Source organism: Magnolia sinica, chromosome 3, assembly GCF_029962835.1.
Source record: "Magnolia sinica isolate HGM2019 chromosome 3, MsV1, whole genome shotgun sequence".
Classification (NCBI taxonomy): domain Eukaryota; kingdom Viridiplantae; phylum Streptophyta; class Magnoliopsida; order Magnoliales; family Magnoliaceae; genus Magnolia; species Magnolia sinica.
In genome coordinates this window covers 29296415-29312601 of record NC_080575.1, presented here as the reverse complement: position 1 = coordinate 29312601, position 16187 = coordinate 29296415, and the positions used below count along the sequence as shown (strand labels likewise).

At 38.9% G+C, this 16187-nt stretch overlaps 1 protein-coding gene across 1 annotated transcript in view; it reads right to left on the bottom strand.

Annotated features, from left to right (window-relative positions):
- Positions 1-3113: 3113 nt before the first annotated feature.
- LOC131239754 (BTB/POZ domain-containing protein At5g48800) overlaps positions 3114-16187 on the bottom strand; it is a 38835-nt gene continuing 25761 nt past the window's right edge. The window contains exons 3-4 of the mRNA XM_058237611.1: positions 5486-6661; positions 3114-4589 (exon numbers count right to left, since the gene is read on the bottom strand). Coding sequence (XP_058093594.1) covers positions 4059-4589; positions 5486-6661 — 1707 coding nt within the window. The 3' untranslated portion in view covers positions 3114-4058. The remainder of the gene's footprint in view (positions 4590-5485; positions 6662-16187) is intronic.

The window sequence follows — 16187 nt, the reverse complement described above, 5'->3', positions numbered from 1 at the left end:
GATTCAAATCCAACGGTACTTTAATAATTACAATGGTTTTCATCCTTAAAAAAATTGCAATGGTTTTAAGAGTAATTATGTTACCAAATTTGTAGAGAGAGGGCATTTTAGGAATTAAAAACAGTTATAGTGAGGTTTTAGAAGCTACAGGCAAGTAAAAGTAACATTAAGGTTTAAGGTGTATTATGTGATTTTATATTTCATCGAGCCGTAAGGTTAAATTTGAGATTAAGTGAGGTTAGCATAAAAACAACTAATTCTAATAATTAGCTTCATATCAAGTGCAACCAATGTTGTCAAAATCATTTTCGTATCGTAAATTATAAAAGAGGTTGAATCGTATCGAATAATCACAGATCGTATCATAAATTGTAAGATTTTTTTTTTCTTAAAATTTTTTGAAATATGAAATATACAAATAAATAAATAAGAGAAAAAAAAAAAAAAAAAACCCTCATCAGTTATCCTTTTGCTATCAATATACCCCAAATAATACCATGTTATGACAGTGTCAAAGTATTCTTCTCTTTCCTCCTCTCTTCTTTTTCAAGAAAATTTCCCTTAAAATATATATGAGAATCCTTTGATAATTGATGTTCTTGTTGCCTTTCTTAAAAGTAGAATCACTTTTAAAAGCTGCTTTTGATTTTCTGTAGACAGATGAAAAAAGAGATTCTGATTTCTAACCATCATTCCACAATGCATATAACTGAACATGATCGTAACCATCCATAAAAACATTCCAAATATGTCATACATCAATTTAGTGTTTCAACCAGTTACAAAATAAGAAATTGCAACAAAAAAAAAAAAAAAAAGCCTCGATAATTTAATGTTCAAGAGAATATATATAATTTAATCTCTTATAAAGAACAAAATATAATAATTTACATTTTCTAAACAATTCTTAAACCCCCCACCAATTTAAAAACATAAAATGAAAACCAAATGAAGCTTAAAATAAAAGAGAACAAGTATAATTTAAATCGTAATTCGGGATTTGAATTGTAAACTATAGGATTCAAATCATAAAATCATAAGACTATAAAAAAGGGATTCAAGGTGGGATTTGAATCGTTGTTGTTTCTGATATATATATATATATATATATATATATATATATATATATATATATATATATATATATATAATTGTAAAGATTTGGCTCAAATTGCATATCGTAAATCATCTGATTTTGACAACACTGGGTGCAACAGACCAAGATAAGAAGCATTATAAACTTGTAAATCTGCGTATCAGCCTATTTTCAAAAGAGGAGTGCGGATCCTCTGTTTCCTGGAAACAACGAGTTGCTGACTCCGGCATTTTTATTGGTTCACCTCATTGTACCGTCACGTTAGTAGTTGTGTAAATATATTAAAAAAAATTATTTCAGAAAAAATTCGAGACGGTAACTTCTAACGACACTTTCTATTTAGGGATTTCTATTTGGGTCTTTTTTTTTTTGAAATCTTCATTCTTTTCTTGAATCTTCTTGATTTGATTTTCAAATTCTTTCTGATTTCAATAATAGCTTCGATTAGAAGATGTTTTTCACAAAACTGTCATTTTGCTGCAATTACAAAAGGGGATTCATGGCCCCTCCTCTCTCTCTCTCTCTCTCTCTCTCTCTCTCTCTCTCTCGTGCATGCACGCTGAATCATATTGGAGTTTCAACACGCTGCCCACCGATAGCCGATCTCCGGGCATTGAAGCCTCTTTCATCCCTTCCTCCCTCGACGATTCACGACATTTTACAGGTATTTTTTTATACACTATTTCAATAGACGACATAGATATGCAATGCATATATCAAAGTGGGTTCCACGGACAGGTCCCACACATCCCGGGATCTAGGGTCCCAATAAATCCCTATTCATGTCACCAATACATCTGGTGTTGTAATCATAGTTTTGTGATTGAAACAACTCATCTTACAATCATGAAAATTTTCAGAAACACAAGGAGAAATAACTCACTTGGGGTTTGATCGTTATTATTTTTCATGATTGTAGGATGAGTCGTTCCAATCACAAATCTATGATTACAACACTAGATATATTGGTGACATGGATAGGGATTTATTGGGACCCCAGATCCCAGGATATGTGGGACCTGTCCGTGGAACCTACTTTGATGTATGCATTGCATATCTATGTCGTCTATTGAAATAATCTATAAAAAAAAATACCTATAAAATGCCGTGAATCGTCAAGGGAGGAAGGGATGAAAGAGGCTTCAATGCCCGGAGATCGGATATCGGCGGGCAGTGTGTCGAAACTCCAAGATGATTCAGTGTGCATGCACTCGAAAGAGCATGAGAGAGAGAGAGAGAGAGAGAGAGAGAGAGAGAGAGAGAGAGAGAGAGAGAGAGAGGCCATGAATCCCCTTATGTAATTGCTGCAAAATGACAGTTTTGCGAAAAACATCTTCTAATCGAAGCTTTAATCGAAGCCATTATTGAAATCGGAAAGAATTTGAAAATCAAATCAAGAAGATTCAAAAGAAGAATGAAGATTTCATTTTAAAAAAAAAAAACCCAAATAGAAATCCACAAATAGAAAGTGTCGTTAGAAGCTGCCGTCTCCATTGGAATTTTTTTCTGAAATAATTTTTTAAAATATATATTTAAACAGCTGCTGATGTGGCAGTACAATGAGGTGGAACAATAAAAATGCTGGAGTCAGCAACTCGTTGTTTCCAGGAAACAGAGGATCTGCACTCTCAGAAGAGAGTTGTTATGTGAGGATGTTGTCGAAACTCTGTAGCATCATGAGGGGTAACATGATGGGGGGCCAAAAAGGAAATCGTTATAACGATTATACATAGGCCATTTTTAAACTAATGCTTTCAAGTTCGACGTAGATAGGGTGGGTTTCAACATCTGAGGTGTCACGTTCGAGCCCAGCTTACCTATTGAAACAGAAAAAGAAAATTAAGAAGGGAATCCATGCTTTCAAGATTACAACAAGTTGAGGGCTACTTCCTCATGTCTGATGTTCATAGTTCAATTCCAAACACAGCCTTTTGCACGTATAGTATGCTTGTAGATCAACTACATTGCAACGAAGATCAAAAACCTGAAAGCTCAAACTTGAGTCTCGCCAGGCCAGTTGAATCAAACGGCAAAATATCGGGAATACTAATTAGTATTGAACAATTCAGTGAAAGATATAAAATAGCAAAAGCACATACAAAATAAATAAAAATAAAATAAAAAATAAATAAAACAGATGTTTAGTGCACTAATTTTCATAGAAGTTCAATGCTTGAATCTCTCCCTACCCACCTTAATATTTTATTTTAAAATGCTTGACTGGGTGAGTTAGGTGGTTGAGTCATTACGAGACACTTCAGTTGTCCGAGATTACTAATTGTTTCGACTAGGCTCTCTAAAACTCAGCCAAGTCACACTAAAAATCGAGTTCTTCAGTAACTCGGCTTGAAATCTGGCCGAGTCAGTCAGCGAGTTTTAGTAGTGTTGGAATGTTTCCACATCCAAATTTAAAAAACCTGCTGCTACGTCACCCGCACAACACCATCTAAGAAGCCACTAGACAAACATACAACCTGAGTAAAATACATGGCTCAAAGGTACCATGCAGACTAGAGAAATTATATGATAATGCCCCGAAGGTTATGCACAGTATAGGTGTGTTTTTAGTTTGTACAAGTGGAGGCCCATGGTTCAGTGTTCCAGACCATTGGTCTGGTGGACCTTTCTATAAAGATCTCATAGAAAGGAAGATCCAAGCCACCTATCTTGGGCCTTTTTTCAGCAAATGAGCACCATCACTGCATTTCACTCCTTAACCCATTTGCAAGCCAAACACAGAAAGGTTAGACTTGTTCCACAGAGGAGATTCCTTGGGCATGGACAATCTATGGATTCCAACAGGCCAACAGCCAGATTACTTAACCAAGGGCCCACACTCGTACAAACTGAAAACCCATGTATACAGTATATATCCTCAGGTTGAGGATCATGTAATTGCTCAGTCGACGAAGGTCATACATTCTAAATACAATCCACAGCTGCTACCTAAACCACACAAGAATCAAAAGCTCACGTTACCAGTTACTGCCTTCGAAAAATCCGTTCTTTGTGAGTGCTTCGATGGCGAACTTGATCCCCTCGAGGCACTATGGCCAAACAAGCTCATCTTCCCGAGCTTTCTTGAAAAAGAGGACATCAGCTTGTGGGACGATGATTTCTCCAGGTCTTGTTTCATGCACACGTGTTCCTTCTCAAGATCACTGAGCCGCATTCTCATCCGAGCGAGTTCAAGTTTCAGCTCCCGATTCTCCCGCCTCAGGGATGCGTAATTGTCACGTGGAGACATTGCTGCGCTGAGTGCACCGCTGCTGATTCTCCGAGACTGATATGCTGTTTTCTGCTCTTCTTCTGGGAAAGAGCAGCATAAGGCATTCCGGAGTCTTAGCTGCTCAAAGTAAAGGACCTGGACGATTGCCTGAAGCGGAAGGCGCTCATTCTGGGCGGCGTGCGCGCCAGCTTCCTGTGATAACTTTTGGAAATCGATCAGTTTGCTCAGCTTTTTCCTATCTGGATCCTGTAATCCCTGGTGGGCCTGAATCATCCGACATAAAATATTGGTCAGAACATCGACCCATGCTGATCTTTAACACACTGCATAAAATCTACCCACACACACACACCCCTCCAAAATGCGCCTCAACACATATAAACATGTCAAATTGCCAAACACTTTCTGTTCATTATTTTCACACATTTCCAGCTGACCAGATAGTTGACCAACCCAAGTTTTTGGCTAAATGATCTAAATTGTGCATCCAGTTCATATGGACTACAAGTGCCAAGTAGGAATGTGTTTTGATATGTACAAGTGCATATGGTGGGGCCCATGGATCACTTGACATCGAGCATGATTATGGAGTAACTATGGGGCCCATGCTCAGCAGCAAACATGATTATGGAGTAACTATGGGGCCCATGCTCAGCAGCAAAAGTACAGTTTGCTGCTGTGCAAGAATTTCATACATGAGGGGCGCAAGGTTCAGTGATCAAGGCTGTCCCACAATGGCTGGTGGATGCCCTAAAATTCTCCAAAACAGGAAGATCCTAACCCTTCAAACTTGGGTCTATTTTTCATCAAATGTGAACAATATTGTGTTCTTAACCATCTACTTGTTGACCTCGGATTAAATGGTTAGGATTTTCCTATTTTGGTGGTTTTGCAGGGAACCTCTAATCCAATCTGACCCACCAGATCAATGGAGTAGATTGTCATGCCTTGGGCCCCACATGTATGGAATCCTGTGAGTAGGAGCCACCAGTTTCCAATTTCTGATTTCAAACCACCAGCCCACCTCGAGCAAAATAACAGAAAAGGAATTGGCTATCACTTTTCTTTTTCTTCAGTAGGTGAGCCTGCAAATTGCAAGAGTAACACGAATTGCTGTCACATTAACAGAGGTTCAAAAAGACAAGGACAAAGAAACCTACTTTGAGGAAGATATCAATGGCTCGGTACAGCCCATCGTCAGTCGTACGTGCATGCACTGGCAGAATCTCTGCAATTGCCATGAATTTGGCAAGTTTAAGGTTCGCATCAGGAGCAATTTCAGCAAGGTAATTGTCCACCAACTTTGCAACTTTGATCAACGCAGTCTGAGAGGGTGAGTGGGGCCCATCAGATTCATAAGCAGAAGCATCTTGCATGTCATCTTCACTGTCCTCCTGCTGAGAAAAGTTTATCAGGATCCTGTGGATCGTGTCAACGTCAAACAAAGTATCTCCAGCATGTCGGAAGGATGGGATCAAGAGATCGTCAAGGGTGGCTGTTTCGAGCTGGGACCCGATCCTCCTCTCGAGATCAAGCCTGCAAGCAATCGTGCAATCAAGCATCACTGCCGTTCGTAAAAGCCCAAAAAGGAAACTGACAGGGACCACAAGTTTCTCGACCGGCAGCAGGCTAGCAATTGTTTCAACAACAACTCGCTGCTCCTGCCCAACAGAACAAACAACCAAGTCACTTTTTGGCTGGCCAGATGCATTCCATAGGTTGGTTTTTCTTGCCAACACCTTCTGAGCATAATTCACGAGAGACGCACCGATACTTTCTGGGCGGACCCCGCGGCACCTCATAGCAGCAATGACTCTTTGATACAAGTCAATCCGAAGAACAGAGAGATCTTCTATCCACCAGTCCCCCTCACATTTCGCCTGCCTGTTCATGTGCAGCCTTCCAGAGCTGCTATACTCTAAGCGTGAGAAACTAGATGCTATCTGCTCTGCGCAAGCCTTTGAAGCTATCGCCTCTGTGCACCTGCTGACTATTTTCAGCTCGTCGGCAAGAGGAAGCAAGCTCTCACACTGCTGCAATACTTCAACACACATTTCAAGGCTCTTGCAGACCACACCGTCAAGGTAGGCTTCTGCACGGGAAGCGAGGTTTTCCTTCGCATATTCCTCAGTCATTTCAAGGTATTCGGATACGCAACATAGTTGCGCAACATTAGAGGATGTGATCTCAAAGTTAATGCCGTAACAGAATTTTGCAGCCAACTCGAATGCCTCGGCACCTCCGGGTAGACTGATCAACTCTACCCTCGAAATATCCGAATCCCTGTATTCCGCCACTAGCTTCCGTATTCGACCACATCTAGCAACTAGAGGAAACTGCATTCTCCGAGATGGAACTATCAGAATGCTCATAACATGTAATGCAGATCCCAAATGATGACTGTTTACATTGTTAAAAGAGGAATGCTGTTATGCCAAAGATGTGCCATGGAATTCCATGAAGCAGTTTCTAAGCATCTCTGTTGTACACATGCCACTAGTGTATAGTGATCAGGACCATTGAGTTCTTGTATACCACGTGTACAGGCGGAGACACTACAATCAAGGACATTGGACAGCGGTAGCCATCCAATCAGCAGCTGAGAAAGGGACAGTTCACTTAAAAAAGAGCGACGGTCCACATTAAAGAAACAAGACTTGGAAGAGGACAGCCAGAGTTGTCTGTCCACTGCAAGTTTGGCCTGTGGCTGATTTTTGCCCATTACCATACATTTTTGCCACTAGTATGGTGAGAGAACGGCATAGAACTTCTATGATACATTTCATAATAGCATTCCTCTTGAACAAATTGCTGTATGTGGATATAGTAGCATTCCTCTTGTGCAAAATGCTGTATGCGGATATGGTCACATGCTCTCAGACACATTCAGGTATGACTTATATAACATAATATGTAAAACATTAGTTGCAGCAAAAAACTGAGACCTGTGAGCTTTGATGCAAATTTACATGCGCATGGAAGATGAAGCCACAAGGATCAAAGCCATGAAAAATGGTCAAATGGAAACTAAATGATGATTTACCTTTTTATTTATAAAAAAAAAATGAGTACAAGGTAGCAGTATTTAAATCCTCTGGCCTAAAGTCAGGCTGTCTCACTCATTGGATGGGTCATAGTGTAAAAAACCAACAGAAGCTAAACAACCCTTCGACCCATCCTTTTTTAATTTTCTTTTCATTTTTTTATTTTTTTATTTAAAAAAAAAAAAATGAGACCACCTTAGGATTGAAATAGCCTGAATTTCAGGCTAGAAGATTTAATAGTGTGGCCCACCTGATGGAAAGCTCAGATGTTGCACAAGTTTGTCATCGGCATGTGTGCTTGTGTGCTCTCCAATCACGTGGCCTTAGCTTCAGGAAGCTTGGATTGTGCTCACATATGCCATATTGGCGCATGTGCTTGTGTATGGATGGGAGGTGTGTTACTACTACCACTATGATGAGGAGGACTGTCTTATACCAATAAGTAAAGAGTATATAGGCTACCTAATGGATGAGGTAATGGTCAAATTTTGTACTGATTGGCTATTTCTGATTATTTAATCTACGAACTTTTTTATGGACTGCTGCATTGAGCTTTTGCTGACTTTTGAAAACATTGGTGATCAATGAGATAGTCATGAAGTTCTAATTGGCACTAATAGGGTATGGAACATCCAAGAGGTGGTCCACCAATTGGACAGCCTGGACCCGTCAGCCAATTGCAACAATCATTTATTTGTAGAGTTGGTCCAATTTACTGGGACAGAACATTTCTTATTGTTGTTTCTTAATATCTTTGTTCAGAAGTCACTGCTTGATTAAAGAGAAGTTACTTATCAATTAACGAGAAATTTCTGAATAGAAAGACCATATCTAGGGCTGGCAATGGATATTCGTTTACCTCATTACCCAACATATCCAAACTGGGAAAACAGATTCAGATATGGGATTTTTTACCCGATTATCCAACTTCTATGCAGGTCGCAATGGATATTACCATATCCACATCTTCTTACTCGATTATCTGAGGCATTTTCATAATTTACCAAATTAAATAATACTTTTAACTAAAATGTTAAATAATAATAGTAATAGATTGGATCGATAGAATCATCTAACCTCGTAAGTGTTTGGCCCATATTACATCTACAGAGAGGCTCATCATATAAACAGTCTAGATAAGCATACCCTGGGTTGGTCATGCTTGGATAAAATGGGTGCATTGGGACCTTGTAAATCCTCCAGAAGGGAATGGCCTACGTGGAAAATGTATATGCCAATCCAAATAATTCCAGTTCTTAACCCCTTTTTAGATGGAGTCCTAAAATCACATTGATAGGATGGTCCTAACCATCCAACTAGTGGGCAGCAAATGGGTAGCTAGGGTTCGAATTCCAACTGTGTAAATCAGACAGGAATTATAAAGTGCTCAGGCTGAAAGGTTATATATAGGGCTGGCAATGGATATCCATTACCTGATTACCCATATCTTGACCCAAGAAAATCAGATTCAGAAAATGGAATTTTTTACCCGATTACCCAACATCTAGGCAGCTCAAATACAGATATTACCATATCCAACTCATCTACAGCCCTAACCATATCCATTGTTCAAATGAAATTCTTGGTCACACCTAGTGATTTTTAAGATCCAAAAGACATTCTAAACTTCCACTTTTGCCAAAATGTTTTCTATGTTGATTGAGTTCTTTTTTACCCTTTTAAAATTTACAGGGACATCTTGCTGATTCAATGGTGCCATCCCTTGCCTCCCTGAGTTTAGTGATTAATTATAAAAAGAATCCAAAAAGAAAGGAAGCAGCCAATGCAAGCATGTAAACGCCCTATCTTAATCGTATGGTATGGATCGATCCCCTGCCACTCCACTCCATCCAGTTGATCGAGTCTATGCCTTGCCTTTGACTGTTCCAATGTTAAGACGTTCCCACCACCCACCCCTCTAGTAAGCACCTTCCGTAAACAAAGGATCTAATAGATGCCAACTTCTGTTGCTGCTTCTCTTACAAAAGTGAAATTAGTGTTCGAACACTTTTTGGGAAACATTAGGAAAATGGTTGGATTATTTGGTGTTTCTCAAAAAGTGCGATAAATTATCTGATGCACCCTTGGGATACAAATATGCATCGGTTATCGCATGGGATATATCATTGTTATCAAATAATTTATCGCACTTTTTGGGAAACATTAGGAAAATGGTTGAATTTTTAAATGAAACTTCAAGAATTGTTAAAAAAGACCTTAATACACACTTTTAAATCATAACATCTCAAAAAAGAAATGCACATAATAGGATTCCTTTGTATAGGGTCCTAAGCCAGGCGTTGTCTAACTGAACAATGCAGCTATATTCAAATTGAATGCATAACATTTATAATTGATACATATTAAGACATGTATGATTTGCACTAATGCACTCTAATGCATGAGATCTGCACCATTCATAACATGCAACTTGTTTTCAGGCCCTGGTGACCTCCTCACCAGGTTACACAACAGGTAACAATAGGGTGAGCCCCAGGAAGGTTTTTAATGGTTAGTATTCATTCCCACTATCATGTTGTAGTGGGGGCCACTTGAACTCCAGATCCACCTCACGAGTGGGCCCTACCCCATGTCCACATCTAGTGGATCTGATCAGAGGTCAAACAGACATCATGGTGGGCCCCAGAAGTTTTCAACGGTAAGGTGTTTAATCATCGCTTTTTTTCTAGCATTTGGGACCATGTTTCTTGTAGTGTGGTCCACTTGAAACCTCATTGGTGCACCACTGTTTGGAAATGTGCATATAAGGCAACGTTTGGGACCATATAAGGCAGTGTGCAAATAAACCTCATTGGTGAACCACTATTTCTTGCAGTGTGGTCCACTTGAAATTTGTATTTGCTTCGTTTTTGGGACTGTGCCCTAAAATAATCTGTAAAAATAGATGGATGGTGTGGATATGCAATACATACATGTCGTAAGGGAAAACACAAATATCAACTTGATCCAAAACATCTGTGGCCGCTAAGAATTTTGCAACAATAGCCGTTCAATTCACATTGTTTCCTGTGGTGTGGTCCACTTAAGCTTTGGATATGCTTCATTTTTGGGGCCATTGTCCAACCATTTTCAAAGCTCATTTTAGGGCATGATCCCAAAAATGAAGCATGCCCAAATCTTAGGTGGACCACACAAATATCATCTTGATCCAAACCTTTTGTGGCCCACGAGAAGTTTTTCATGGTCAATAACAACTGTTTCTTGTACCATGGTCCATCTGAGATTTGGTTTTGCTTCATTTTTTGGATAATGCCCTAAAATGAGTTTTCAATACAGATGGACGATGTGGATGTAGTCACATACATCAAGGTGGGCCCCAGGAGTCCCAGCACCTCGGTGGATCTGGGATCTCACCTAATCTGCTCCCACTTTTGATGGAGTTGGTTAGTACCCAATCCGCACTTGCGACACAGAAGACTACCCAATCCACACCTCCAATACAAAAGACTAGAGATGTGGGTGGGATTTGACCGTGGGCCCCGCCATGATGTGTGTTGCATCCACACCATCCATCCATTTGGAGACACCTTTTTAGAACATGAGCTTGAGAATGAGGCCGATCCAAAGCTCAAGTGGACCCCACCATAGAAAACAATGGGGATGGGATAGTGACGCCCACCCTTAAAACCTTCCTAGGGCTCACCATGATGTTTATTTGAGATCCAACATGTTCAAAAGTTCACACAAATATGGACAAATGGAAAACACAAATATCAGCTTGATTGAAAACTTTTGTGGCCTCCAAGAAATTTTTTAAGGGTAGGCATTTAATTGGCATTGTTTTCTGTGGTGGGGCCCACTTGAGCTTTGGATCTGCCTCATTCTTTGGTTCATATCCTAAAATGATCTCTCCAAATGGATGGACGGTGTGGATACAACACATACACCATGGTGGGGCCCACAAAACTTGGTGACGTCGTTTGATTATTTTTAAAGAGAGAGGATTAGGTGTGGCCATGGCCTGACCCAAGACAATGCGACACTTATGATGGGGCCCACCTTGGTATATTTATTGTATATCCAATCCATCCATACGCTTTTACAAATCAATTTTGGGCATAAGCCAAAAAAATGAAGCATATTCAAATCTCAGGTGGAACATACTGTAAGAAATAGTGGTGATTGCTCATTAAAACTTGCTAATGAGTCACAAAAGTTTTGGATCAACCTGATATTTGTTATTTTCCTTCACGTTTTTGTGACCTTGTCAACAAGTCGGATGACAAATAAACATTATAGACGGTGTTATCAAAATCGTACGATTTACGATATGAATCGTATGACTTAAATCGTATCGTATGGGTGTACGATTTGAATCGTACATCCAAATCGCAAATCCCAAATAATCACATGATAATCGTATCGAATCATACGATAATCGTATATTACATAAATGGGCCTAAAAATTACTTAAAAATTCAAATATATATATATATATATATATATATATATATATATATATATATATATATATATATATATATATATATATATATATATATATATTCTTCTTTCTTTCTTAAAAATTCAAAAACAAATTTCTTCTTTCTTTATTCAAAATCCCCAAATCTCCTCCCCTATTAAATATATCCTCATTTTTTTTCTTTAGAGAGACCGAGAGGGGGACAAGAGGAGATTTGGGGATTTTGATATTCAAAAACCCAAAGCAAAGAAATCAAGATACTATTCACAATGGAATCAAATGCCATTTTTTCGAACATGATTCTACACTTAAGAAAGGTATTTTTTTTATATAAAAAAAAATCATTAAATGACCCTTGTATGTTTTTTAAGGTAAATTTTTCAAAACACAACAAAAGAAAACAAAGGAAAAAGAGAAGAATCCTTTAATATCATGATATCATTGTCAAAAGGTTAGAAATTCTTGATTTTTCATGCTTTGCATGGAAAATCAAGGGTTTGAACCTTTGATTTCGAGATTTGAGGATAGGTGATCCAGTTTGGGGGAATTGGGAAATTTTCCAATTTTCAAAATTTGCCCAATTTCTCCCAAATTGGTTGCAGTCTTATACTCTAAACATAAAATCAAACATGTATGAGGATTGAACTACTGATTCATGAAGTTTCAATGATTTTTAACAAAAAAAATATTTTTAATTAAAAAATTATTAAAATATATATTTTTTCAAAATTTTACTTATAATAGAAGTCAATCGAGTCTAATTTCATGGTATTTAGGAGTGTTCGATGAAATCATCATCACATACACTCTAGTTTCGAAATTTGATGGCAGGTGATCCGATTTGGGGGAAATTATTCTCCCAAATTGGTTGCAATCTTACACTCCAAACATGAAATAAAAAATGTGTAATGCTTGATCTATTGATTCATTTATCTTTTCTGATTTTTCAAAAAAAAATCATTTTTAATAAAAAAATAATAAATCATTAAAAAATATTTTTTTCCAAAATTTCTTTTGTATCAACAGTCAATTGGTTGCATTTTTATAGCATTTAAAGGTGGTTGAGGATTTTTGTTGGATAATATAATTATTAATTTATTTTAAAAATAATTAATAAATGTTCATTATTATGTATGTAGTCCCTACCTTTGCTAACAAAATGTTTTTTTTGCAGGTAAAACATGTCAGGAGAAAGAGGGGGACAACCTAATATTGAATGGAGATGCAACACCCTTATTTCCGATAATCAATTCAGGAGTGTTTGCAATTTGTGTAGCCATGTGCCCAAGAATGAAGGAGTAACTCGCTTGAAAGAACATTTAGTGGAAGGGATCGCAAGATTGTGAACTACCCTAAGTGCCCATAAGAAGTAAGATAACAAATGATGGCTTTATTGAAAAAAAGAAAAAAGAAAAAAGTGAAGCACGAGAAAGGGGGATTAGGGAGGATTTAGGGCGGGCACCACATGCAGGTGAAGATGTAGTTGATCTAGATGAGAAGGATGATTCTACTCATAGACGCACGCTTGAGGAGTTTTTAAGGGATCAATGGGACATGGATCAACAGAGGAGATAGGAGGTGAGTAGGCCCATATTTGAGGGATCTACACATGAGCGTGGTTGGGGGAGTGGAGGGGAGGGGAGGGGAGGGGAGGGGACTATAGAGTATGGGCCATAACAACAACATACGGATACCCGATTTACCGTTAGATTTGTGGATGCACAAAGAGGCGGGTTGGACACTTAAGGAAATGTTTAGTAGACAGGATGTAAGAAATAAGGTGGGGAAGTTCATAGAAAAGTTTTTTTTAATCTATAATCACATCCTCTCGAATACCGCAGTGAACCCTCACTTCATGAATATGATAAGCAAAGTGCAACGTGGGGGTGAGAGTGTGGTGCGGCCCGTGCCATGTGAGATAATGCGGAAATATTTAGATGATGAGTACGTAGAGATGAAGCGTTATGTTGACAGATTTCGTCAATCATTGAAGATGTACGGTTACACAATGATGTATGACAGTTGGACCGAATCAACGAGAATGTCGGTCATAAATTTTATGGTCTACTGTAAGGGACGGACAATGTTCTTAAAGTCCATAGCTATCAGTAATCGGATTAAAAACACAGATTGCATCAACAAACTGATGCACTATATCATGAAAGATATTTTGAGGAAGAGCAACTTGCAGTTTGTTATAGACAATGGGAGTGCATTTGTGAGGGCGGGGAAGGATACAATAAAGAAGTATCATATGTACCGGATCCCCTGTGCAACCCATTACATAGATCTCATGTTGGAGGCGATCTGGGATAAACCTTTAATAAAGGTCGTTATTAATAACGCACGGTGCACCACAAGTTTTTTATATAACCAGACATGGTCATCATCCGAGATGCACGCGAGGTGTAGTGGGGATATAGTGCATCCAGAGGTGACGTGGTTCGCCACAAATTATATCGCCCTAAATAGACTCCTAAAACAAATGCAAGGGCTATGAGAGCTTTTCAGCTCTAGTGAATATGCATATTGAAATCGGGGTGGGAAGAGAGTAGCTTGGAGAATTAAGGAGTTTGTGTTAAGCAGTGCATTCAAGGAGCGCGTACGCAATGTGGTGGCTATTCTGAAACCCATTTATTTAGTGCTAAGGATAGTAAATAATGAGACATTCGTCGATGGGATCATTGTATGCGTCCATGCAGTTGATGAAAGGCATCATCTAGGCTAAAACCCCCAAGGCATATAAATGGGTGCTTGCAATAATCAACAACCGTTTGGAAAACTCTTTCTCACCCACTTCATCAAGCTAGTAAGTGGTTACGTGATTTTTGTCCTGTCTATATGTTTTAGTACTTTGCTAGTTCTTTGCATAACATGTATGGTTATTTTATTGTATTGATGTGTAAGTGTTTGCATCATGTTGAGTTTCACAGTACTTCTTGAATTCCAAATACCACTAAAGCTGGAAACTCTATAAAGACAATATATTGAAAAAGGTTATACATGAGATGTATGATAAGTTATTCTCCCATTGTTTGGGGAAAGGCATATTCGGTAACAAGGTAAATATGTTTCGTGCTTACCTTCTCTCTAGCTTCATCAAAACCTTTATACCTACCCTTAAGGCTAAATGCCATTAGCAGATTTTTAAATTACATGATGTTGTTGGAATGTTTGGGTATGAGGTTGCGGTGAGGTCGAGGAATTAGATGATAGCATGTGAATTGCTACATTAACTACCTCTTAGAATTTAAAGTTAGTATTCATATTTTTGTAGTAAATGTGAAACTAATGAAAAAAATTATATATTTCACAGGCGAATGGTGGGTCATGTATGACAGTGATTGCAAGGCTCTAAAGTAGTTGGCTATCCATGTGCTTGCAGAGACTGTCCTCCTCACCCTGTGAAAGAAATTTGAGCACAATCTCCCTCATTCACACGAATAAGCGCAACAAATTGGAGTACGGGAGGCTTCAAAAGCTAGTGTATTACCACTACAATATGAAACTACAAGAGAGGCTGCTATACACAAAAGAAAGAAGAAAAGCATAGGAGGACCCATTGGACCTGATGACGATCGGACGACATCCAAATGCTAAAGAGGTAAGGACAACCCACTTTACGAGTGGGTTAGGTCAGATGACTTAGAAACTTCTGATGGGAGACCAAAGCCGCATATGGTGATAGAGGTAGCGTCACAGGGGATTGATGTTGATGCTCATATAGAGTAGGCTAGATTTCCTGATGAAGCTTTTGACCCATTGACAATGAGTCCAGAGAGCAGTACGCAACAATCACCATTACACAAGACACTTGGCGGCAAGACATTATCAAACACCGAGAATGAGAGAGAGAGAGAGAGAGAGAGAGAGAGAGAGAGAGAGAGATGCAGGTGATGGGTCCGGTGAGATGCAGGTGATGGGTCCGGTGATGGTGACTCCAGTGATAGTAGCGATGATGATGATGATGGCGACGGGGATGGTGGCAATAACAACGAGACTCATCCTAGGAGTTGGACTCAGAAACTTCTTAGCATGTTCACTGGGAAGAAGGATTTTGATCATACCACCCAGAATGCTGACCATGATTCTCATCTAGAAGAACCACTATCTTGACTTGTCATTAATAAAGCATACACCTGTAAGAAGCTTTTGAAGAAGCAGATCCAGAAGTTAACAGAGCTAGAGTTGTTAGCAATATCCATGAGGGATGCGCGTTGGTGAGAGGTGGAATGGCTTTAGATCTGGAACACAAACGAGGGAGGGTAGCTCAAGTTCCATGCTACAATATGGCTACCACAGATACGAGAGAGTAGCTCGAGTTCTATGCCACAATATAAATATAGATACGAGCCTGATGGATATGAAGCAAGC